We start from the raw sequence: 26,886 nt of genomic DNA on the forward strand, positions 1-26,886 counted from the left end.
CTTTATCCAGGCGAGATAGAGTGTGGCCAGGCAGGAATTTCAGGCGGATCACGCCATACAAAGAATTTTCCATGTCAATCCATCCTGGCCTATCCATAGGTCTGGTGTCAATGTGCCCATGAATCCATTGTCGAATGATAAAGGCACTGTGGTATTTATAAAAATCAGGGAAGTTCACCCCACCCTCTTCCTTTGTCAATTTCAATTTTTTAAGAGCGATACGAGGCTGCTTCTTATTCCAAATGAATTGTGTGAGGATAGAGTCTAAGTTGTTGTAGAAGGAGCGAGGCAAGAAAAACGGCAGCATGTTCAGTACGTAATTAATTTTTGGAACAATCATCATGCGCACCGACTCCAATCTGCCCCACCAAGAGAGGTTTAGTGGAGACCAAACTGATGTTGTGTGTCGAGCAATCTGTAGCAAGTATTCAATATTGAGTTGTGTAGTTTCTTCTAAGGAGGGTCCAAAAAAGACTCCTAAGTATTTCATTTTTGTGGCGGACCATTGTACTCCAAACGTTTCCACAACAGGCTTAATTTCTGGGCAGTTAAGAGGCATGACCAGTGTCTTATTCATATTCAGTTTGTATCCGGACATGACTGAATATTGCTGGATCGATGTGTGGTATATTAATAGTTTGGCACACTGTGGAATTATGCTAAATATCTGAAATATCTGATCAAGTGAGCAAGTACCCTATAGTGGACAAAGAAAGGGCAAAAACTTTAAAGGTGGCTCATTATTGTAATCTTTTCTTCAATTTTATACCATCTGAGCTCCAAGTTCTTCATAATACATCCTCCCCCATGTTAAAAGCAGTTGTTGGATGATGGAAAACATACATGATGCAGGCACAGCCCTGCATGAATGTTTCCCATCATTCAACAGCAAGCCTTTTAGCTAGGACTATCTGCAACTACTCCTAACTCTTATTAATCAGTATTTTTAATGCAATGCCCAAGTTCAGTTAAGTGGGCTGCCACTAGAAAGTACAGCACTCTCTTCCACCAGTACACTCTCCACTAGCTTTCTCCAGAAGAACTATTCTGCTTTTTGTAATTTGGAACTAGAATTTCTTAGCTGATCACTACCTCTTCATTCTCCACCATCCTGTGTCATGAGTCCAATGGTTTTCTGGTACAGTGATATGATAAATTGCAGCATGGGGTTTTCAAAAGAGATGTGTGGCCAAGCAGCCGTGTAACTTAGGGAATGTGTGGTGCAGGGGTTAGAGCTACAGCCTCAGCACCCTGAGGCGATGGGTTCAAATCCCTCGCTGCTTCTTGTGACCCTGGGCAAGTCACTTAATCCCCTAATTGCCCCAGGTAAAGAGTTTGAGCCCACCGGGACAGATGGGGAAATTTGATAAAGTACCTGAATGTAAACCACTTAGGATATAAACGGTATATAAATAAAACATTTGTTGTGTTTGTTTCTTTTTGTTCTTGATGGAATTGTGTTATAAGGCTCAAAAATAAAAAAAAATGCTATGAACACTCCAAGCAAGGCTGACAATTTTGTCTTCCTCAGTCTAAATGAACCAACAGAGATTTGATTGAAAGCAGGCTGTCCAGGAAGGTGCACTGCAAAGCAGCCAACCCCCTGGAAGCAGACTTTACTCGTAAAGTCTGCGATTTTCCACAGCCAGAGCTGTCCCCTCGGGGATCCTCTGTAGCACGAAGAATGTGAATACTCAAATGAGAGGAAAAATAAACACGAGCAGAAAAGACTAGCTCCTACTGTCTCACTTATAGGAAGACAACTAGAAGTCAGAGGGCAGTCCTGAGGTAAGACGGGAAGATCCAAAATATATAAATGAGACTCCCTACAAGAAATCTCATGAGATGGGATTGTACAAGAAATAAAATTATTAGCATGCCCACTGTTAGCCTTATTCTTTCCTCTAGAAATTTAATAGACATGGTGCTGCCAAACGAGGAATTGAAAATTTAAAAGACAGAATTCTTCGAATTCTCGTTCAACTTGAACACATGACATTTTCCTTCGAGGGTTCATTGCTCCGACTTTATTGAATTTTTTTACCATCTGCACTCTGACTGGAACTTTCATTTCCCAAATTTAAACAGCTCTTCAGACCCATTAGATATGTATATTTGGAGATCTTTGTTGAATGCTTCTTGGTCTGGGTGGCTGCAGACTGTGTTTTATTCTATTTTGGAATGCCTGTTTAAATTTAGTTATTGCGGGGGGTTTTAATGGCATGAATGTTGCTATCTTTATTTTGAGTTCTTTTCCCTTTTAAATTATTTTGTTAACCACTATGCTGTTTTATTATGAATAGTGGTACACTCAGGGCCTGTTTTACAAAGTCGCACTAGCAGCTGCTGCGCGGTAACAAACCCGAAGCCCATAGATGTTTAAGCCGCTAGCGCGGCTTTGTATAACAGGCTATAAAAAAACTTGAGCCTTAAACTTTTAAAATAAAACTGTAATGAGTTCCTCAAAAGTAAAGTTACCTTAAGTACATCCAGGAGATCTTTTTCTGGAATATCAGGGAATTCTATTTCATAACCAGGATTAATTATTGTTTGTAGTTTTGAGAAATGATTTGTGATGTGTTGAAATGGAGTCCTCCCATATGTCATATAATATAATATGCAGCCCAGAGACCACACATCACTTTTGCAACTTATCTAGGAGGAAAAAAGAGTCACTGTTATACATAAAAGTAATTTTCTTTAAGAGCGTGAAGCCTACTTTATAGGACTAGCACAGTGGTCTCAAACTCAAACCCTTTGCGGGGCCACATTTTGGATTTGTAGGTACTTGGAGGGCCGCAGAAAAAATAGTTAATGTCTTATTAAAGAAATGACAATTTTGCATGAGGTAAAACTCTTTATAGTTTATAAAACTTTCCTTTAACAGTTAAAAGGAAAGATATATAAACTATAAAGAGTTTTACCTTATGCAAAATTGTCATTTCTTTAATAAGACATTATTTCTTCTGCGGCCGTCCAAGTACTCTATTTTTCTGCAGCACTCACATTTAAAGTTTAATATCTTTTCTTTCTCAAAACTGGCACATTTCAATCACTATATTGAAAATAAAATAATTTTCCCTACCTTTGTTGTCTGGTGACTTTATTTTTCTGTGTTTTCAACTATGTTTCCAGGGCCTTCTTGTCCTTTGACTGTTTTTCTCTCCGTCTTCACTTTCTGCCTTGCATCCATCTTTGGCATTAACTTAATGTTCAATTTTTCTACTTTCTTTTCAAAATCTACGTTTCCATGTCTTACCTTCCCTTCCTATCTCTCTCTTCTTCCATCCTATTTCCATGATCTGGCATCTCTTTCCTTCCTTTCCCCTGGTCTGGCATCTGTCTCCTTCCCTTCCCCCATGCCCTGGCATCTCTCACTCTCCCTCCATGGTCTGATATCTCCTTTCCTTCCCTCCCTCCCATGAACTTGGCTTCTTCTCTTGTTCCTCTCCTCTCCCTTCTCCTTCCTTCCCTCTCTTTCACCAATTGGTGCAGCAGCAACAGAAGCAGCATTTCCTTTCCCCCTTTCCTGTGCAGCAGAGGCATTTCTCTTCCCCTTTCCCTCCCTCTCCCTGTACAGCAGCAGCATTTCCCTAGGGTCCCCCTTTCCTATGTAGCAGAAGCATTTCTCTTTCCCCTCCCCTTCCGTTCTCTTCCTTGTGGAACAGCAGTGTGTCTGGCCGGCTCGTTCCATTCAAAGCCGTGGGTGGCGGTTCCTTGCGAGATCCGCGCCTGCATCTGAAGCCTCTCTGATGTTGTGACGTCAGAGAAGCTTCTGATGCAGGAGTGGATAGCGCGAGGAGCCGCCAACCCGCGGCTTTGAACAGAACGAGCCAGCCAGACACACTGCTGCTCCAAAAGGAAGGGAAAGGGGAAGAGAAATGCTGTTGATCGCGTCCAGACCGCGGGTCGCAAATAAAACCTGGAGAGCCACATGCGGCCCGCGGGCTTGAGACTGCTGGACTAGCAGGTTTGCTTATTGCTGTTATACAAGTAATTTTTAATTCTTCCTTCCATAATTTATGTTTCCAACAACCACCCCTCCACAATAAAAATGAAACACTTCTTCAGATAATTTAGCTGGCATAAAGAATTCTTAGTCTGATTATTTTATTCCATTTGATATGTTTGTATAAAGCAAAGTTACTTACCTGTATTAGGTGTTCTCCGAGGACAGCAGGTATATAATTCTCACATGTGGACGCTGCCATCCATGGAACCCGTAATGGACAGATACCAAGTGTATTGTCACTTTAAATTTTAAAGCACTGCCCTTATCACACGCTTGCTGGTGCTTTCCCACCTGATGTTGGCTCATGGGACCTGCTGTTCAGTAACAAAGCTAAGAAACCAACTACCATGTTTCACCAAAAATAAGACAGTGTCTTATATTAATTTGGGGTCCAAAAAACGCACTATGGCTTATTTTCGGGGATATCTTATTTTTTTCATGTACAACAATCATCTCTCCCTTCCTCTCCTCTATCCCAATTCTTCCTCTTTCTTTTCTCCCCCATCCCCCATGTGTAGCATCATTCCTCCCCTCTCACCCATCCCCTTGTGCATCAGAACCCCACTGACCCTCCCACCATGAGACTGACATACCTCCACTCCAAGGCCTCCTAAAGAAAAAAGGGGTGGAAGTTGCTGAATTGACAAGTCCGATTTTTTCAGCAAATCAGGCAGAATTAGTGTCAGGGACAGAGTCAGGGAGTGTCAGTGACATTTGGGGGGAACTTCGGGGGTTGATCTTAACTAGGGTTTATTTTCGGGATAGGGCTTATATTAGGAGCATCTTTAAAAATCATGCTAGGGCTTATTTTCGGGATAGGTCTTAATTTCAGGGAAACAGGGTAGAAGGTGGGCGGATTGTGAGAATATATATCTGCTGATAAAACATGATAAAACAATTACAAACAATGCAAAATACAGCCCTGAGACTCGTCTACTCACTGAAAAAATATGACCATATCATAGAGGTATACCATGACTCACACTGGCTTCCAATACAAGCAAGAGTACACTTCAAATTCTACTGCCTACTTTTCAAGGCTATTAAAGTCCAACCTATTGGAATAACCGACTAACCAAGGCATAGGGGAACCCACTCACTATTCACACACCCATCATCCAAAAATGTCAAACAAAAAAAACTATATGACAACCTAATAGCCTCCAAAGCAGCTAAACTGGACAGACAAATCACCACTGTTATCATCGACCACAAGCTACAAAACCTTCAAGAAAGATATTAAAACCATACTCTTCAAAAAATACATAAAACCCATCTAGCACGACCAGTCCCTACCCAACCCCCTCCCCCCCAACCCTCTCTATACCGTTAATACTCTCTAATGTTCTTCTATCTACCCAACATAGTCTAAAATGCTTCTAATTTATCCAATACTTATCTCTTTAAGATCTCGACTTCTCTTTGGTAATTCTTTACCAAACATTTATCACCTTAAGATCTCGACAACTCTTTGGTACTTCTTAAGTAAATATTATGACATGGCTTATGCTGTTTCTGCAAACTTTTAATGTAATTCTTGTTAACTTTGATGTAATCCGCCTTGAACCGCAAGGCATTGGCGGAATAGAAATCACTAATGTAATGTAATGCTATCCTCAGAGAACACCTGCTACAAGTAGGTAACTTATCTTTCTCTGAGCACAAGCAGGTATAATATTCTCACACATGGGATTCCCAAGCTGCCAGGATAATGCATTTACTACTACTAATCACTTATATATTGCCGAAAGGCATAAACAGCACTGTACATTTTGACATTTATAGACGGTCCATGCTTGGAAGAGCTTACAATCTAACTTGGACAGACAGACATGACATGACATATAGGGTTGGGGATGCAGAATCCAAGGTGAAAGGAGTCAAAAGCACTCTCAAAGAGATGGGCTTTTAACTGGACCTTGAACACTGTCAGAGACAGAACCTGCCATTGGAATTCGGGCAGCTTGTTCCAAGCATAAGGCGCAGCGAAGCAGAAGGGATGGTGTCTGGAGTTGGCAGTTGAAGAAAAGGGCAAAAATAGGAGGGACTTACCAGCTGAGTGTGTAGGGTCATGAAATGGTTAACTGTTGTTTAAAATATTGCTCTGATCTACATAGCTGAAGAAAGTGTACAATCTATTGACCTCATCTGCCTAAAATGTATGTCCCCACCTTACCACATTGTAAGCTGAATAGATAAGAGTTTGAGCCATGATGTACCCTGCCCTTCTGTACATTTAACATTTCTAACTGTAAGAGTTAGATAAGTGACCTGCTAGTGTGAGCTTAGGACCAATAATAATTGTAGAAAAGTTATAGAAGTAACAAATGAAAATTGTAGTTTTTGCATATATTAGTTTGCAAAAAGGGCATAAAAGTCCGTGTATTTCCTGTTTCTGACACTCTAGTAGGCAGGCTATTAACTGCACTAGAGTCCGATATACCGTAATAAATTTCTTGTACTTTCTTCACGCCTCTGACTTTGTGTGTCCAAGTGACCTTTCAAGTGGAGCTCGGTGGAGGGTGGGATCATAGGAGGAGATAAGTGAAGAGACATAATGAGGGGCAGCTGAGTGAGTGAATTTGTAGGTCAGTAAGAGGAGATTGAACTGTATTTGGAAACGGATGGGAAGCCAATGAAGTGACTTTAGAACAGGGGTAACATGAGCAAAGCGGCTCTCCCGGAATATGAGTTGTGAGGCCGAATTCTGGTTGGATTGGAGGGGAGTGAGATGGCTAAGCGGAAGGCCTGAGAGTAGCAAGTTGAGTAGTCTAAGTGACAGGTGATGAGGGCGTGGATAAGCGTTTTGGTAGTCTGCTCAGAGACGAAGAGGCAGATTTTGGTAATATTATAAAGGAAGAAGCAGCAAGTTTTAGCGATATGTTGTATCTGGGCGGTGAATGAGAGAGAGGAGTCAAAGATGACCCTGAGATTACGAGCAGACAACACAGGAAGGATGAATATGTTGTCAGAGACAGAGAACGAGGGAAGCGGAGAGTTGGGTTTAGGCAGGAAAATTAGCAACTCTGTTTTAGCTATATTCAATTTAAGATGGCAATGAGACATCCAGATGGCAATGTCGGACAGGCAGGCTGAGACTCTGGTCTGGGTTTCAGTAGAGATATTTGGTGCAGAGAGGTCTGGGAGTCATCAGCATAGAGGTGATATTGGAAGCTATGGAAGGAGATCAGCACTCCAAGTGAGCAATTGTAGATTGCGAAAAGGAATGGTCCCAGGACAGAGCCTTGAGGTATACCAATCAATAGTGGAAAGATTGTGGAGGAGGAACCACCACTGCATACACTGAAAGTGCAATGGGAGAGAGAAGAAGAAAACCAGGAGAGGGCAGAACCCTGAAATCCCAACAAGGACAGCGTATCAAGAAGTAGGCGGTGACCAACAGTATCAAAGGCGGCAGACAGATCAAGATGGATGAGGATAGAATAGAGGTCTTTGGATCGGGCCAAGAGCAGGACATTGGAAACTAAAGTAAGGGCAATTTCCGTGGAATGTAGCGGGCAAAAGCCTGACTGAAGCAGATCCAGAATAGCATGGGATGAGAGGAGGTCCAGGCAATGGCGGTGAACAGCACATTCAAGTAGCTTGGATAAGAAGAAGAGGAGGGAGATGGGGCGATAGTTGAAGGGACACGTGGGGGTCCAGTGAGGGTTTATTGAGGAGGGGTGTTACAACGGCATGTGTTAAGGCATCAGGGACAGTTGCAGTGGAGTGCAATAGGTTGAGGATGTGACAGATAGGTGGGATGACAGAGGGTGAGATAGCACAGAGTAGGTGAGTGGGAATTGGATCAGAGGAGCAGGTAGTGGGTTTGGAGGATGAGAGAAGATGAAGAAATGAGTTTCTTACTTGCTTATTTTCTTTCTTTTAGTCTCTCCAGACCGGCACATTTCACTGATGGGTAATAGCTCACCATGAACAGCAGGTAGAGACAGACATAAACATTTGGCTGAAGTACAAATGGGCTGTGCAGTTCCAAGTACAATCAGTCTGTCGAATAGCCAAGCAGAACTAAGAAACTAATAACTGTGAATAAGAACAGCAACAAAACCCCCCAGAGAAGTAATAACTAACAGAGAAATACTGTTGGAAACTGAATAGGATAGAACCTTCAGAAACATCTCTACAGCTCACCAGCTACGCCAGCCAAGCCAAAAGCCGTTGTTCTTTTAATCTCCCCTAACCTATCAAAACCACGAGATCCCATAGAAAAAAAACACACTTTTCATGCGAATCTCAAAAGAAAACAGACAGGGTGGGGGCTGTGCCGGTCTGGAAAGACTAAAAGAAAATTAGCAGGTAAGAACCTAATTTCTCCTTCTTAAGCGTCTCTCCAGACCGGCACAGCTCACTGATGGGATGTACGAAAGCAGTACCCATCATGGGTGGGACCCCCAAAAGGGCCGCCAGAAGCATGCGCACCCCGAACACCGCATCCCGATGTGCCTGAACATCCACACGGTAGCGTCGCACAAAGGAATGGAGAGAAGACCAGACCGCCACTTTACAGATATCTACCGGAGGCATCAGAGAAGACTCAGCCCAAGAAGCAGCCTGACCCTGAGTAGAATGAACCTTGAGAAATTCTGGAACAGACTTCTTTTGAAGAAGATATGCTGAAACAATAGTCTCCTTGATCCAGCACATAATGATGGCCTTGGAAGCACCATCCCCCTTATAAGTACCCTCTAAGAAGACAAAAAGAAGATCCAATTTCTGGAACCCCTGAGTCTGCTGAACATAAGAGCGAAGGACCCGGCACATATCCAACATGCGCAACTGCCTCTGCTCCAAAGAGCCCTCCCGACTACCCAAAACTAGGAGGACCACGGACTGGTTGACATGAAAAGGCGAAACCAACTTCAGCAGAAAGGAAGGAACTGGCTGCAGCACTACGCGCTCCCTTGAAAACTCCAGGAAGGGCGGCCTACAAAAAAAAGCCTACAGCTCGGAATCACATCTCGCAGAAGTAATGGCCACCAGGAAGACCGCCTTAAGTGTAAGGTCCTTCAACATGCAGTAACCCAGAGGCTCAAAAAGAGGGTGCATGAGCACGGACAGAACCAGATTGAGATCCCAGGCCAGAACAGACGGCCATGCAAACCATGAAACGCAGACAAAGTCACAAGCTGAACCCGGAGGGAAGACCGGACAAGGCACCTATCCTGCAAGAACTTCAAGATGCGAGACAAAGAGGCAGGAATAATAATAATAATAACAGCTTATATGCCGCAATACCGTGAAGTTCTATGCGGTTTACAAAGATTAAGCAAAGGTACAAATTGATTGACTTTAAGAGGGGAGGAAGAAAGAGGGTTAATAGGACAGGAAATCCATTTTTGAGGAGAGAGTGATCAATAGAATAAGTTAATCGCTATAGAGGGGAGAGAGAAGAGAGGATCAGTTGTCTAGATACTTTAGGAACAGGTGTGTTTTCAGACATTTCCTAAATTCCTCATAAGTAGTGGGTGAAAGCAATTGTTGTAGGTCTTTACCCCATGATGCTGCTTGGTGCGAGAGAAGATGTTCATGGTGTTTTTTCAGTTTACAACCTCTCACTGGGGGGAAACGAAGTTGGAATGTGAGCTTCTCTTGTGTCTGTTGGCTGAGAAGACGAAAAGGTCAATTATATATTTGAAGCAGAAGCAGGCAAATTTAAACTTTATGCGCGCCTCCATTGGCAGCCAATGCAGCTGCCAGTAGTAGGGTGTCTTGTGGTCAAACTTCCTCAGCCCAAAGATCAGTTTGACCGCTGCATTTTGCATCAATTGTAAACGCAGCATGTTCTTTTGGGAAATTGCTAAATAGGCGATGTTACAGTAGTCAAGTAGACTCAGTACGAGGGATTGGACTAGGGTTCTGAATGCCGCTGTATCGAAATAAGCTTTAATGGATCTGAGTTTCCAGAGAGTGAAAAATCCCTTTCTGATCAAGGAGTCCACCTGGTCTCTCATGGTTAGGCACTGATCCAAAGTTACACCTAGTATCTTTATGGTAGGTTGGATAGGATAATTAAGATTATTGATACATAGTGGTGATTTGGTGTCAAGCGGATGTGGCGAAGCAACAAAGAAAGTTGTCTTTTCTGAATTAAGTTTGAGCCTAAAGGTTGTTATCCAGTGCTCCATCACATTTATGGCTTCTGAAGCTTTAGGAATAGTTTCAGAGATAGACTTAACGAATGGGATGATGATCGTAAAATCATCTGCATAACTAAATAGTTTTATCCCTAACTGGGTTAGCTGCGTGCCTAGTGAGGACATGTAGACGTTGAAGAGCAATGGAGATAGCGGAGACCCTTGTGGCACACTGGATGGATTGCTCCAGGTATCTGAAAGTTCATAATTTAAACGTACTTGATAAGTGCGGGACATAAGGAAGCCACGGAACCAATTCAGCACCTCGTCCCTGATACCAATGGCATCTAGGCATTGCAGCAGTTTCTCGTGGTCTACTAGATCAAAGGCAGAACTCATATCGAATTGCATAACCAGGGCATTAAGGCCCTTACTAAACAGTAGGTGCAGATTGTCTAAAATAGCCGCAATTACTGTCTCAGTACTGAATAACGGTCTAAAACCGGATTGAGTTTCATGTAGGAGAGAGAACTGATCCAGATAATCCATCAGTTGGGTGTGTACCAATCCCTCCATAATTTTTACAATAAACGGAATGGATGCTACTGGTCTGTAGTTGGATATTATAACTGAAGATTCTTTTTGATTTTTTAGAATTGGGGTTATTATTATGTGACCATTATTAGAGAGGAACTTCCCAGTTTTTAGGTTATGAGCCAAATATTGCATCAACGATAGTTTAAATACTAAAGGTGCCGCTTTCATGATTTCTGGGGGGCATGAGTCCAGAACGCAATAGGATTTAGAGTATTTGTTATATAGTCTGTTGTAATTGTTCCACTCTAAATCTTGAAAGGAGCTCCAGATCATGTCTGCCAGTGTATCATTTCCTTGGGTGATAGGTATCGGATGATCACTAGGGTCGTTTGTTGAACAATGAATTCTAAGGTTTTTAATTTTCGAATCGAAGTGTAGTGCTAAGTCATTTGCAGAGGGTAACTTAGAGTTGTGTGTGGGTGTGGTGTAGCGAGCGGTGTCAAAAAAATTTTTGATCAGGTTGAATAGCTCTTTTGTATTGATTCCTTGTGAACCATTACAAGATGAGTTGATTTTAATTGAGTAGAATGCTTTACGTTTGTCTTTTATCATTTGTTTGTAGATTTTTATGTTAGCTCTCCATTTGTTACGGTCTGTTAGTTCTCCTGTTTTTTTCCAAGTTCTTTCTAGTCGTCTAGCTAGTTGTTTCAGTTTTAGAAGTTCGCTGTCAAAACCATTTGTTATATTTATTTGCATTGCTTTTGCTATTGCGTATAGGGGCAATTTTATCTAAAATGGATGTGCTGGTTGTCATCCAGTGATCCCAGAAATCGATTCCTTCTTCTATCTCTGATTGCAATTCATATTGTGACCAGAAATCTATTGGATTAATATAGCCTCTGGTGTGATGATCTCTTTTTATTATTGGGCGTGTTTTAGATTTAGAATAAGACCAGATTAGCTTGAAATAATAAATAAAATGATCAGACCAGATATGACATCAGGTGCCTTTACGTATAGAGTTGGCAGAGTTTGGGATGTCCTTTGTGGACATGGGCTACCATATCTAACTGATGGCCTTTTTCATGTGTTTGTGTGGGTAGAGGGAGGTTGTAATTGAGTAGAGATAGAAAGTTTTTAAACTCTTTTGCGTTTGTATTGTCCTCTTCATCTAGGTGTATGTTTATGTCTCCTGAGATGATATTGTAAGAAGAACCGAGTGAATTGTTTAGGACAAATGCACAGAAGTCTTCTTTGGCTTTTGGCTAGCTTTTTGGTGGGACATAGAATAATATGCATGATAGGGATTCTTCTAGATGACGGTTGCTAATTTTACAGGCTAGAATTTCTAGTTGGTCGGTCATTTTGGAATCTAATAGTTCAAACTCAAATCCATCTTTAAGAATAATTGCTAGACCTCCTCCTTTTTTTCCCACGCGGTTTAGCGTAAGGATTTTAAAATTGTCTGGTAGGAGGTCAATTATTATTGGATCATCTTCTGATAGTAACCATGTTTCAGTTAGTAAAAGGCAGGCTATTTGCTTGTTAATGATCCAATCATTAATTAGGAAGGCTTTATTCCTGACAGATCTAGTATTAAGGTATGCACAGGGGACAGATGTGGGTGTGATAGGTTTGGTAGCGGTATTGGTTTTGATGGGTTTTACTTGCCTTATTCTTTTTTTAAGGGTTCATTGGTGTCTTCTTTTATTTGAGATAGCAGTAATGTGATTTGTTATGTTTTCTTGTGGAATAGAGATGTGTAAAAGTGAGAGATCCGGGTAGTTGATTGATTGTGATTGTGGGTGGAGGGAGTTAACATCTTTGATGTTGCCAATTAACAGACAGATCAGGAAAATCAGGAGGAGATTCATGTTTGCAGGGTATGGTATTTCTTTCTAGCACAGAAGTGTAATGGTTTCCCTGTAAATTCTTGAGTTATTGTTTGTATGGTTGTTGACTGGATTGGTGCAGGTTTTGAAGATGGTCCAAAGGGATATAGATCTTAAGCAGTTCTGCGACAAGTCTCTAGTAATTACACATGCAGCTATCAGTTACTCATGCATTTAACAGCTATTTGTGTCTCTGATGATAACATATGCCTCAAAAATTCCTAAGTAGTCCTAATTCAAGACTTCATCAATTACACATACATCTAGTGGTTAAATTTTCATCTAGCAATTGTATGACTCTGATGGTAACATATGTCTAGCAGTTACATATGCAGGCAGGCAATTCTTAATCGCAGGATCGGGTTGATGGGCTCTCTGTAGTGGCGATGGCTGATCCCGCTGCTTGGAAATAAAAAGCAGGTAGTTATTGGGCGGAGCACAGATACTCGGCAGGATCGGGTCGATGGTCTCCCGATAGTGGTGGCTGATCCCTCTGCTTGTTTTTAAAAGAAAGCAGGCAGTTGATTCTCCCCAGCGGACTGCGGGGGGTGCGGAGCTCAGACACCCGGCAGAATCGGGTTGATGGGCTCCCGATAGTGGTGGCTGGTCCCTCTGCTTGTTTTTAAAAGAAAGCAGGCAGTTGATTCTCCCCAGCGGACTGCAGGGGGGGGGGGGCGGAGCTCAGACACCCAGCAGGATCGGGTTGATGGGCTCCCGATAGTGGTGGCTGGTCCCTCTAAACTAAACTAAACTAAACCATTAGGTTTGTATACCGCACCATCTCCGCATGCGCAGAGCTCGGTACGGTTTACAGAGGTTAAGAGGAAAGGAATTACAAAGAAGGGGTATAGGAGAGGGACTGAGAGGATAGAGAGGGGCAGGGTACTGCTTGTTTTTAAAAGAAAGCAGGCAATTGATTCTCCCCAGCGGACTGCGGGGGGGCGGAGCTCAGACACCCGGCAGGATCGGGTTGATGGGCTCCCGATAGTAGTGGCTGGTCCCTCTGCTTGTTTTTAAAAGAAAGCAGGCAGTTGATTCTCCCCAGCGGACTGCGGGGGGGGGGGGGGCGGAGCTCAGACACCCGGCAGGATTGGGTTGATGGGCTCCCAATAGTGGTGGCTGGTCCCTCTGCTTGTTTTTAAAAGAAAGCAGGCAGTTGATTCTCCCCAGCGGACTGCAGGGGGGCGGAGCTCAGACACCCGGCAGGATCGGGTTAATGGGCTAATGGGGGTTAATGGGAATAGGAACCACGCCACACTCGAAGACCACTCCTCAAAAATACACCAAACTTGCACCTAAGTCCAAGAGGTGGAAAGCCTCTGGGACCCCAAGAGGGTGGAAATCACTTTATCTGAATAACCTTTCTTACCTAGGCGTTCCCTTTCAAGAGCCAAGCAATAAGACAAAGGGGACCCAGATCATAGAAACACAGAAGATGACGGCAGAAAAGGGCCACGGCCCAACAAGTCTGCCCACTCTAATGACCCCCCCCCCCCTAATTTCTTCCTTAAAATGATCCCACATGCTTATCTCATTTTCTCTTAAAATCCAGCACGCTGCTGGCCTCAATTACCTGCAGTGGAGGACTATTCCAATGATCAACCACCCTTTCAGTGAAGAAATATTTCCTGGTGTCACCATGAAATCTCCCACCCCCAAGTTTCAACGGATGTCGCCGTAGGTCCTTTAAGAAAGAAGATATCCTCTTCTACCTCAATACGGCCTGTGACATATTTGAACGTCTCAATCATGTCTCCCCTCTCTCTACGTTCCTCGAGTGAGTATAGCTGCAACTTACCCAACCGTTCCTCATAAGGGAGATCCTTGAGTTCTGAGACCATTCTGGTGGCCATTCGCTGAATGCCGACTCAATTCTCTGCACATATTTTTGATAATGTGGTCTCCAGAATTGTACACAATATTCTAGATGAGGTCTCACCATGGATCTGTACAACGGCATTATAACTTTGGGCTTCCGGCTGACGAAACTTCTTCGAATGCAACCCATCGTTTGTCTAGCCTTGGATGAAGCTTTCTCCACTTGATTGGCAGTCTTCATGTCTTCACTAATGATCACTCCCAAGTCCCGTTCTGCTGCAGTTCTTGCTAAGGTCTCACCATTTAGGGTGTAAGTTCTGCATGGATTTCTGCTGAAAAGGTGCATGACTTACACTTTTTGGCATTAAAACTTAGTTCAAACAAAACTGAGAGAAAAAATTAAGAGCAAAAAAGAATTCAGTGATAACTCATATGTTCGAAATAAAGAATCCATTATAAGAAAACCAAAATTATTAGAACCAAATACAAAATTGGTGTAATGCACTAAAATAATATAATTTATTAATAATTTAAACTCTTTATTGATTTCATTCCTATCATCAAGACACTCAGACACATGCATGTACACAGACTGAACAAACAATAAACTAAAACGCTAAAAAACATATATCAGTGCAACTACAAAAGACAGCCAGAGGGGTTCACTCTGTTCATAGGATAAATGTTCAAATGTTCAAAAGATCACTTAGCTTGAAAATCCGATGAAACCAGTGCAACAGGTGAGCACCTCGGCCATCTCAAAGTTAAGTGAAGCAAATCCCAGTTGAATCCAAGTTCGAGCCATCATCCAATTTTTGCAATGAATGATACAATTTTCCCATAATAAGATATTGATAAGGGGGAGGGTGGGAGGGTTTATTTTATTCATCTTATAATATAAATAATTTATCAATATATCTTGTAATATTATATGCAGTTACCAAAGGAAGGGGAGGTGATGGGTTTATAATTGAGAAATAGTTGATATACTTATTAAATATTATATACTGTTTCAAAATTATAGTAAAAGATTATATAATGATACGTTATATATATAGTATAGTAATGTATGAAGGAATATCGAGTGTGTACGTAATGAAATTCTATAAATTTAAATGGTACACTTGTTATATGAAAAATGACTAAAAAACTTAAAACGGAAAACGGAATCCAAGTTCGAGGCAAAACTGAATACTAAAGTGCTGAAGTGCAGTAGTAAATCCAATGAAAAAGCAACAGTATTATAGTATAATGGAAAAGCAAACTCAGGAGAGTTTTCCATAAGAATGATGAGGGCATAAAAGGCAACCAATCTTCTTATCCTTCTTCGACACAGGCCGTGTTTCGATACTATCTTTGTCAAAAGGAGGAACTAAAAATAAGATATGCAAAACACCAACATAAAAAAAACAAATAAAACAACTGTTAACTAGACAAAATAAACCTAAATCAAGGCGTCCATACCAGGTAGAGAATCAAAGCCGGAAATTCCAAAGGCAAGGCTTGACTAGCAGACGTCATGCAAACGTGATGACAACAGAGAGAAGGCGGAGCATTAAATAACAGATCATGAAATAACTTTAATGCAGCTAAATGGCATGCAAACGAACACATACTAATTACATCAAACAAAATAAAGTAAAAAAGCCATCAAGCTTTAATGAAGAACCAGCCACTCAATCTCTCTGTTTAAACCGTTAGGCATGACAGTCTGTCAAGCGAAAATCAAGCGTTGCTCCTGATAAGTAAGTAAATAAAGTAAATACTTACTTACTAGGAGCAACGCTTGATTTTCGCTTGGCAGACTGTCTTGCCTCTGGAATTTCCGGCTTTGATTCTCTACCTGGTATGGCTGAAACGATGCCATCTCTAAAAGGGAAAAGCATTCAGGGTGGTCTCTAAGGAGGAATCCTGAGACCACTGCCTGATCCACGGCATCTTCCGGGCCAGGCAGACACTGAAGAAGTGCCCAGCTTGGCAAAAACCTTTCAGAATGTCAGATAAGGCATTAGCTATCCAATCCACCCTGGAGATGAGAAATTCCAAACCACACAGCACCACAGTGACAGGGCATGGTGAAGTATGGAGAGGCATGCCGTGCAATGAAGGACGAGGCTGCATCGCCTCAACCCCGGCCACAGCTGAATCAAAAAAGGTGTGTAAGACTTCATACACCTGACCTGAATATCCTTCAGAACCACTCCGTCGGGAGGGAAAGAAGTGTCACAGCTGTAGCCACCTTCGGAGAAGAAAAGTACTTAGTAAAACTGCTTGCCATAGGACAAATCCTCACTATGGCCCGAGCGCAAAACAGGGGACCCTCAGGGGTACCACAAATCTCCGACAGGACATAACCCACATCAGGGTTATGAAGGGAAGGATGCAGGTAGCGGTCTCTTGATCACTCATGAGAGAATATTCCTGCTGGACCGGCTGAGCCTGCTGCAGTGACTATTCCTGCAGATGAGCAGGCTTTAGGAACCTGCATGCTGTGGGATTATCAACCAGGTCCCGAGACCCACATGAAGTCTGATTGCAGAGCTCCACTAAACATTCCACATTAGCGGCCGCTGCTGAACCTCCCTGAGAAAACAGAGGGATTGGGAGAGCACCCAACGCCAATGTGGACGTCGCCCTTTTGCGCTTCACAGTTCCTGCTGGGGAACCAAGTAAAAGAGTCAAGCCGAGCGGCGGCAACGTCCCCAAGGACAGCTAAACATTGGTGGGATGATCACAGGCATGGACTGCTTTACAAATATGCCTGAAAGAACCTACGCACAATTCCCGGGTGAAAGGAGGACCTATAGTACTTGGAGGACTTATAATGTTTTTCTCAGAAAATGTGCCTGCATTACACCAAAACGCCACCAGCGCTCACCCGAGAGCCCCTAAATGCAAGATTCGCAGAAATTGGGGTAGAAGGCTCATACAGGGTCTCCCCTGAGGTGAAAGGCACCGCTTTGCGCAAATTTATCCCCCCCTCGTGGGCCGCAGCGCATGCAGAACGCAGCTGCGCAACTGCCAGCCATCTGCAGCAAATGAGGCATGATATCAATATATCCCAACCTGGGAAGGCCATCCATCAAGTTTGGAGCAAAAACGAAGCTCTAACTATAAAAAATATTGATTTATTCAAATCTTAAAGATCCAAGATTGCTACCGGGTGCTGATTGTGAAATAAAATCGCCCGGGAAATCAACAGGGAACCCTAGAAAATGTTGATTTCAGGTTTTGAGAGGTTGGGAGGGAGGTTTAGGGCATGCAGAGAAACCACCCCAAACCCCCTTTTTAAGACACACCCCCAAATCACCAAAACAGGCTGTCACCCTGTGTACTCACTTTTACATAGAGCTGCAGGGAGAAATGCAGGCAATGCTGTAAAAAGCATGTAGAGAGATCAAATGCCACAGGAAGCTGTAAAGCTGGATTCCAAGTCTTTTGACTGCCCCACTGGCAGAATACATCACGCAACTACCTGGCGAAAGCACACACCTGGCTCCGAACCCAGGTGCGCCTCCGCGGAATTGCTCAGCCTACGCTACACCCACTAACAGACAAACCTGGAGTGAGCTGGCTCCCGATCCCCAATCTGCCCTGCAGGCTGTCCAGGGGACTTACTGCTGTGCAGGGAACCCCCTGGACAACTTATCCAAGCAGATGTTCTCCAACTGTCTGCGATCTCCTGGTGCAAAGATGTCCCCGCAGGAACCACCACAGTTCGATGGCTGACCCGCGAAGGAAATACCAAAAACATTACTGAAATTATCCAAAGAAAACATGAGCAGAAGAAATAAGCTACTGCAGGCTTGGCTTATAGAAAGCATACACTGGATTCTACTGAGCATGCTCCAGGATATGCTATCAGAGGGGAGGGGTTATGGTTTCAGTCATTTGAAGCTTTCTACAGTGCCTGCATAAAACCCACTTGTTCCGGAATAAAGTGGGATTGTACAAGAAATACAGCTTAAACAAAGTGCAGCACATGGCATCAATGTGCTGATTGAAACAGCTGATGTAGCCACATGTGCTCAGAACTGTATAAAGAAGCACTCTACAAAAACTTGTTTTGTTTCATAGGTCAGCATTTTGTGACAACTGTTTAATTTTGGTTTTGGAATTATTTTTGCACCAGTTTGATGTGGAACACTTTGCTTTATGCCATATGATTTATCCTGAATGCAAAACTCACAAGTGAGAATAAAAGAAACCTTTGTTTTGAAGCCAAAGTTTGCTTTGTGTCATTTGGGTGAAGCTCACTGGGCCACTCCAGGGCTGGGCTGTGTTGTGGGGCCAGGTTCAGTACATATTGACCCTGCACCCCGCCACAGTATAAATTTGAATTTGGACATTCAGAAGTCAATTAAATGTCATTCCTGGGAATTTTACATAGTTTGCAATGGAAGGACTACAACCTGATAAACTGGGTAAGGAGAGTGTTTTTCCAAACTAAACATGCACACCAGCCCTCAGAATTAAAAACTATTTTTATGTTTGGCTCAAGAAAATTCAATAAGTTAGTGCTTCAGAACTGTACATCTATTACATATACTTAAAATTAAACTATACACATATCAACTCCTTTCTACCAGTCGCAATCATATTTAAAATTAGTATAATCAAATTACTTATAATTTACAAAAAACAAGTGACAACAATATGATGTCTTCAACAAAACCACTACAACAAAGCAATCTTCCTACATAATATTACCTTGGATCTTGGTTCTTCATGAGAGGACATAACTTTGATTGCTTCTGGTGCCATGAAATTAAGAGTACCAAACTGTTAGTGAAACAAAGACAGTAGATTAACAAATGTCAAACAGAACAAATCTCTTTCAAGGACCAAGTGAATGAAATACCACAGTATCCACACAAAATACACTACTAGGTTTTGCAGTATGGACTGAATGGGACTGGAAAGTGGACTTGTATCTAAAGTACCTGAAAAGGTGGCCTTAAAATCAGACATGATGAGCAACCCATTTGGGCTCTTCCTCTGACTCACACGCTGAAGGGGCCTTTCTCCTACGCAAACTCTCTTCTTGCCATCCCTTCACCCCACCAACCCCTTCCAGTCATGGTTCTGTCAGCAGCAGCAATTAAAACAATCTGCTTCCGGTCAGACCCAGAGCTGCCTTCTGTCGTGTCCTACTTCCTATGATGCCACTTCCTCTTTCCATGTGGGTGGGATGTGGCAAAAGGATGGCCAGCCAGAGGCAACTCTGTAATCTGGGTTCTGTTAGGATACACTGGAGTCCGTACTTGAGCTGTTGATTCCCATTTCCTGTGAACTGTAAAAGGAAATCCCTTTAAGAACTTGATAACTTCTCCCCTTCTGCAGTGGAGCACAGCATCCTCCCTCAGTTGGTACCAAAGCAATTGAACTCTGCTGACACATAAGAAAAGAGGAGAGGCACAGGAAACTTCCCCAGCAAGAAACATTCTGTTCTGTAGCTTAGAAAATAGAACAATGATCAATAAATATTTAACAAGTAAACTGAGAACAACAAACATTTGCATGAGTAACCCAGATCCAACCTGCTAAGGGTAACAAGCAGGAGCTATGGGACCCTCTCCTAGGAGAAAAGATAGGGAAACCCCCGATACCTGAAACACATCCTTTCTTTATCTTAGGCATAATAGCACAGGTCCCGAGACAATTGGCAATGTCTGAGGCAGAAATCAGGCAAATCAAAACAAGTCCACACAGGGAAGGCAGAATGGACTCCTGTGTACCCTACAGAACCCAGGTTACTGAGGTAAGAACCTAATTTGTTGTTCTGTTGTGGATACACAGGAGTCCATACTTGAGCTGACATATCAAAGCAGTGCCATATGCCTAGGGAGGGACAGATGAGCCTGCCCACAGCACAGAAGACCCAAAAGCGGCATCCTCTCAAGAACTTTGTAAAAGTGTGAAGAGTAGCTCAAGTAGCAGCTCTGCAGAATTCATCTGGTGAAATGGCGTGTGATTCCACCCAGGTTGTAATACCTCTGGTGGAATGCACTGCCAGTGAAAGAGGCAGCTGTTTCCCAGTGGAAATGTAGGAAGAGGAAATCACCATACGGATCCATCTGGAAATGGTTGCTTTGGAAGCTGGCCTGCCCAGTCTCAAGTGACTGGTCAATACAAAAATATGATCAGAAAGCCTGGAGTCATTAGTCCTCTCCAGGTAAATAAGCAGGGCCCTGCACACATCCAGCTTGTGCAGATGCTTATCTTGTTTGGCCGAACCTGTAGGCTGAAAGGCAGGGAGACAGGAAGAAAGGAAGGAACCGTGTGCAGCGAAACATCCAACTCTGTGAAACGGAGAAATAGTTCCTTGCAGAAGAGAGCCTGTTCCGGGAATCTTCTTGCTAAGACTATGGTGACCAAAAACACTGTCTTAATCGTAAGGTCTAGAAGGGTAGCCTCTAAAAGAGGTTCATAAGAAGCACGGGCCAAAATGAGCAGTTTTGAAGAAAAGGAGTTTAAAATCAGATAACTAAAAATCCAAGATAGCCACCATCTAAAAAATTATGTGAAAAACGGGTCATTGCAAAAATAAAAAATAGGTGAACAAACAGAAGAACAGTCAAACAAAAAAAGCTAGGGTGGTGACTTTTCAATTTTCAGTGAAGCTGTTCAGTGGATTTCAGTAATATCTCTTTCAGTGTCCCCTGAGGAAGGCGTTTCCATATGCCGAAACAGGGATCCTTGTTGGAACTATATTTGGGGAATAAAGATTGTACTACCGGTTGAAAAGACACCACCCTGGCCTTTTTTGTTTAAAAATAAAAAATCGCAATTTTAGTGTTTTTGAGGAGTCCCCCAAGTACTAACTTCAGAAACTACTAAAACTCCAATTTTCAGATCTCCCTGATGTTCCCCATATGAATAATGGGAGTACTCACTGTGACTTTAGGTGTCTGTTTGTTTGAATGAGCCTGGCTGCAGGGAAAGGATTTCTACCTCAGGAATTGCTCAGATCCTCAACTGTCAAAGGAAATCTCCTGGATGCTTGACAAGTGGACCACAACCACAGACTCTCACCCCCGGGATTCCTCGAGCAGCAACAGGATGAGTAATTATGCAGCTGGCTCTCTCGTACCCCTAGGCTTCTTATACAGGGACCACACAGCTTGTGCTCAACCCTCTGACCGAATCAGAAGGTGAGCTGCTCCCAGGGGGATGGGCCCCAAGCTCCTGAAGGGACCTAAAGCAGACTAACTCCGCAGGAACTCAAGATTGTCCTGGGAGTAGCAGTCCTCCCACATGGGACTGCGTCCTTTCCCCGGCGGAGTATGCCCAAGCACTGAAGCCATGAAGAACTTTAAAAATCCGGCAAAAACCCCAAAGCAGCGCAAAAAAACAACTTGAGTTCCTTGCAGAAGGAATAACTGAGGAGGGTGCTGTGCTCCACTGCAGAAGGGGAGGAGTTCTCAAGTTCTTAAAGTTATATCCTTCTGCAGTTTATCGGAAATGAGAATCAACAGCTCAAGTATGAACTCCTGTGCATCCGCAACAGAACCTATCTTAATTACTGCTGACAATGGAAATTTCAACTTCCTGCAGAATCAGAAAGAAGCAGGGAGACTGTACTGTGGATGCCTGTCAAAGTACTTTGCTCAGATAAGTGATGACAGAACCCATGAGGGAAGTGACGACTAGATCTAGTGTTAATATATGTATATATAGGGGTGGTGGGAGTTGTTCTAGAAATCTTACTAAGTTATATGTTTATAATGTATTTATGATATGATTGATTACAATTATTGAAGAAGGGTGGGTGGGTTGGAATATAATTTTTATGTTTCTATAATTAAATGTGAAATAATTTCAAATGTTATATTATAGATATTAGTGACATATACCTGAGCACTTGTAAGATTTTAAAATGAATAAAGAATATAAAAAAAAAAAAGATCTAGTGTTAATAAATGAAGGAAGAAGTGTTTCTAACATCTGGGTGGGTGCTCATACTATGGTTTGATATATGAGCAAAAGCAAGAGTGAAAATGCACAAAACTCAAACTACTGGGTTTCAGACATGCCGATTTAGGTAAAATGGGGGAATAACTGAAGGAGCTGATGGCGTGGAAAGGCCTTGTCTCTGTACCTGCAGCGACCACTTTTTTCCTACCATTGTTTTGGCAGGTTACCTGCAGCTAGCTGTGGGTAACAGCCACTGTGTCATTCTCTAGTTCCATCCCTATAACGTTTAATGCCATTATCTTGTGGATTATCTGCTCTTTATCTTCTCCCTGTAATATTTTCCCCTTAAACAGCCAAAAAGTAGATTTGCAATCTCACAGTAGTGTTCCAATCATTGTCAGATTCTAAAACAGGGAATCTCAGAGCCCTCCAAATGGTTTTATCTAAACTAGCCTTAGTTTTAGTCAAAAGATTTATTGAAACAGCCCTTATAGTGTTCAAGAAATTGAGAGCAAATTGAATTCCATTTTGTTTTTTAAAAATAAAGTAAATACCATGCTGGTCATTAAATTAGTTTCAAAAATAAAACAACTTCATGTTTTTTGCTATTCATATCTTACTGGGGAATCTTTAACAATGCTTGTTACATCAGGTTGCATTTGGTTTGCAATGCCAAAATCAATCAGCTTCAGCATGCCATCAACGATCAGAAAGTTAGCAGGTTTCAGGTCACTGTGCACGATGCCTGCAAAATCATATACATTATTACTAGATGTAACTAGGAAAATTCCATTCATGTATTAAAAGGATAATTTTCTAAACTTATTACACAGGTAAACAGCTGTTAACATCCACACAAAAAAATTCTGAGAACTGTTACATTAAGGGAAGGGGGAAGATATATTCATATTGAAACCCCTCAATGTAACTGTGCAGAATGCATTCAAACATCTGCCTGGTAAGCAGAAGACAAAACTTTAAAATGCCTATTGAAGATTAATTACTTTCCAAAGGCTGTAGGGGAATACAGCACTTACCATGCAAGGCAATATTCATTAAAAATTCAGTGTTCCTATTTTTAATACAAGGAGATCAACTTAACAAAAAGGATGAACACATCTATAATTTAGGAGGGTTTTATCGGCAAGTCATTTTCCCCATAGACTGAATAGTTCTTTAGGGGATAATAAACCCTGATTAAAGTTAATATATTTTTTTAAAGGGATAGATCAGTTTAATCATATAAGAAATGAGGGAAAAATAACGTTGTTCAAATCAAAATTTCCCTCATACGCCTACCAGTTTACAAATTGGCTCTTTCATAGTAGAGGTTTTTCCTCGACAGATTTGGTAGGAAAGTGGGCACCTTAGGAGAAAGCTTCTTAAACACGCATATGAACAAACATGATACAACATGCATTTTGCATTGATGAAATGGACTTAAAATAGACATCTGACCTTCCTCTTAACTGTAATTAATCTATTTCTATTTTGAACCAAAACAAGTACGTAAATTTAAATAAAAACTAATAGGCTCTTGAGATTTTCTGTAAAGGGATGTTTGGATATACTGTACCATATTCATGGATTGTATTAACTGCCTCCAGCATATTTTTCCAGTAACTTTTTCGTTCCCATGGGCAGATAGATTTTTTCTTCTTTAGCCAAGAATTTAGGTCAATATTTCCACACTCCATTACCATATAGATGTGATCCTCTGTAATTTCACTGAAATAGAAACACTCCAAAAATTAAGCAAATTTTTTTGTCCTGTTCACACCTGAATTTATTTTGTAAGTTTCTTCTATCTAAATTATAATATGTACATCGCCTAGTAATTGTAATAGGCGATTCATCAAAAATTAAATAAACTTGAAACTTGAAAACATAATACTCTCACTAACAAAGTGCTACTGCAGCAAATACATATTTTGTCCAGCAATTTCTTCCCAATTCCTTGGGATTCCAGGTCAATCAAACAACCTCTAAAAAGAGATTACCTTGCTAATATATTTTCTAGTAGATAGGTGTGTCATTCTGGATGGAAGGTTAATCTCCCTATGTTTGCGAGCTGTGCAGAAGGAATCCATTCCAGCTTTTCAAACCCTCCTCCTTCACCGGAGAGCACTTCTGCCCCCCTTCAGTTTGTACCAAAGTCCTATATACAAACGTATGCGAAGGAGGGGTATGAGGAAACTCCCCGGACTACAACTCTGTTCTGCTCTGAAATTACATGTTAAACATTACCATTGAACAATTGAAACATCAAAATAATCATGCCAAAAGAAAACATTTATGGAGCTCAAATATTATCCCAATGTGTTATAGCAAAAAATTTTTCTTCATATCCTTAAGGTCTGACTGACAGTTCATAGACAAAAGCGCGCGCCGACAAAGGTGCGCCGACAGCCCAGTGCAGACAACTGAGTGTAAGGCGGAAGCGCGCCGAAGAAAAACAGTATTTTAAGAGGCTCCGACGGGGGATGTTGGTGGGGAACCCCCCCACTTTACTTAATAGAGATCGCGCCGGCGTTGTGGGGGGTTGTAACCCCCCTCATTTACTGGAAACTTAACTTTTTCCCTCTTTTTTAGGGAAAAAGTGAAGATTTCAGTATAATGTGGGGGGTTACAACCCCCCAAACTCCCCCACAACACCGGCGCAATCTCTGTTAAGTAAAGTGGGGGGTTCCCCCCCCACACCCCCTGTCGGAGCCCTTTAAAATACTGTTTTTCTTCGGCGCGCTTCTGCCTTGCGCTCAGTTGTCTGCACTGGACTGTCGGCGCGCCTTTGTCGGCGCGCGCTTTTGTCTATGAACCATCAGTCAGACCTTAAGGATATGAAGAAAAATTTATTGCTATAACACATTGGGATAATTTCCCATGCCTTAGAATAAGCAGAGACCATTGTAGGCTTTTTAGCTCTGAGTAGAGTAGCAATGATTATCTCTGAATATCTTTGTGCTCTAACATTGCACGCTCAAGAGCCCTGCCTTAAGAGCAAAGCGATCTTGATCTTCTATGACCACTGGTCCCAGAGAAAGTCTGGCTGAACTTGCAGTCTGAGACTTGTACCCCTATGAAGATGTACTAGGTCTACGTACCACGGTCTGCAGGGCCAATCTGAAGCCACAAGAATTGACTGTTCTCCAATGGCTTGCAGTCCTGTAGGAAACACATACAAGAGCTCGCTCTTCAACCATGGGTGAGACCAGAGTGTCTAGACCTGCGCTTTCAAGCTCAGATCTTTGGTTGAAGAATCAGTCTACCTTCTTGTTCTTTGATATCACCATCAGATCAAAATTTGTGCAACCCCAGCATCAAACAATGGATTGGAAAGCTGCTGCAGGCAGTGTCCATTCTCCTGGATCCAGAGTCTGTCTGGACATTGTCCACTCCTGCTACATGCACCACTAAAAGAGCCAGAAGATGAGATTGTCCACCTGATTAGTAAGCGGGCCTCCAGACTCAGCTGTGCACTCTTGGTGTCTCCCTGGCAATTTACATACACCACTGCAATAGCATTGTCCGACAGGTCACAGATCACTTCTCCCTCCAGACTCTTCTTCAGTCTTTGCAATGCCAATCAAATGGCATGAAGTTCCAATCTTTTGATCGGCCAACCAACACCCCTGGATTGAGGGTCCATTGCAATGAGCCCCCCAGCCAAACAGGCTAGAACCTGGTGTCACAATTACCTATGAGGCAATTCTGAGGGGCACTCCCCTTGATAACATCTGTGGATGGAGCCACCAGCTCATACTGGCCTTGGCATCTGGAGCCCATGACAGACATCTGCAGGGGGTTCAATTGAGATGACCATCTTGATAGCAACATGCTCTGGAGAGGATGCATGTGAACCTTTGCCATGGAGCCTAGCACTTGGAGATGATGCCATGTGGAGGAGCTGGTATGGCCAACAAGCTTATTATCTGCGTGCAAAGCTTCTGTGCCTCTGGAAAGCAGATACGGCTTTCTGCTGTGTTGTTGATTCCCCACAGGTATTCCAGCGATTGGAACAGAACCAGTTGGCTCTTTTGGAAATTCACTATCCAACCTAGGTGCTGCGGGAACAACAGGGTTCTGAAACAGTCTCCAAGTGAAAGTGTGGTACTGTCAATGCTGCATTGACGTAAGACCCAGAATTGGTCTCTATTTGTCTGAGTCTTTCTTGGGCATGATGAAGTATATGGAATATCTGCCTGAGCCTGAATCTTCGGGCAGCACAAACTCTATGGCATGAATATCTAAGCCTCTGAACTGTAGCTGTGACCTTGCTTGCTTTTTCTGTCTACAGGAGAGTCCGTTAACCAGTCCATTAGGGGATGGGTGAATTCAAGCTTGTAACCGCTCTAAATGATCTCCAGCACTCAACAGTCTGACAAGATCTGCAACCAGGCCTCCACACAGTTCAAGAGCCATACCTCTATCTTCAGGGGAACTGCTCGGGACCTGGCATCATTGTGCTTTCTTGGAGGTTGGAGCGAGATAAGAACTGAAGGCTTGACTCAGCCTGGGACATGAGAATTTATGTCTGGCTCCACCCCCCCCCGATAACCCCCCCTCTCTTGCCACTGCGAAACCCTCCTGCTCCAAGCCAAACTGCACCCCCTCCTGC

The 26,886-nt window shown here is 42.6% G+C and overlaps 1 protein-coding gene across 3 annotated transcripts in view; it reads right to left on the minus strand.

Moving 5' to 3' along the window:
- The window catches only part of TTK (TTK protein kinase), a 184,222-nt gene that overhangs the window by 42,466 nt on the left and 114,870 nt on the right, over positions 1 to 26,886 (minus strand). For all 3 annotated transcript variants that reach the window (XM_033938823.1, XM_033938822.1, XM_033938824.1), the window contains 4 exons: positions 23,848 to 23,999; positions 22,892 to 23,016; positions 19,065 to 19,136; positions 2,479 to 2,655 (listed from right to left, as the gene is read on the minus strand). In XM_033938823.1, the coding sequence (XP_033794714.1) occupies positions 2,479 to 2,655; positions 19,065 to 19,136; positions 22,892 to 23,016; positions 23,848 to 23,999 (526 nt within the window). The remainder of the gene's footprint in view (positions 1 to 2,478; positions 2,656 to 19,064; positions 19,137 to 22,891; positions 23,017 to 23,847; positions 24,000 to 26,886) is intronic.

The sequence above is a fragment of the Geotrypetes seraphini genome, chromosome 3 (genome assembly GCF_902459505.1).
Source record: "Geotrypetes seraphini chromosome 3, aGeoSer1.1, whole genome shotgun sequence".
NCBI lineage: Eukaryota > Metazoa > Chordata > Amphibia > Gymnophiona > Dermophiidae > Geotrypetes > Geotrypetes seraphini.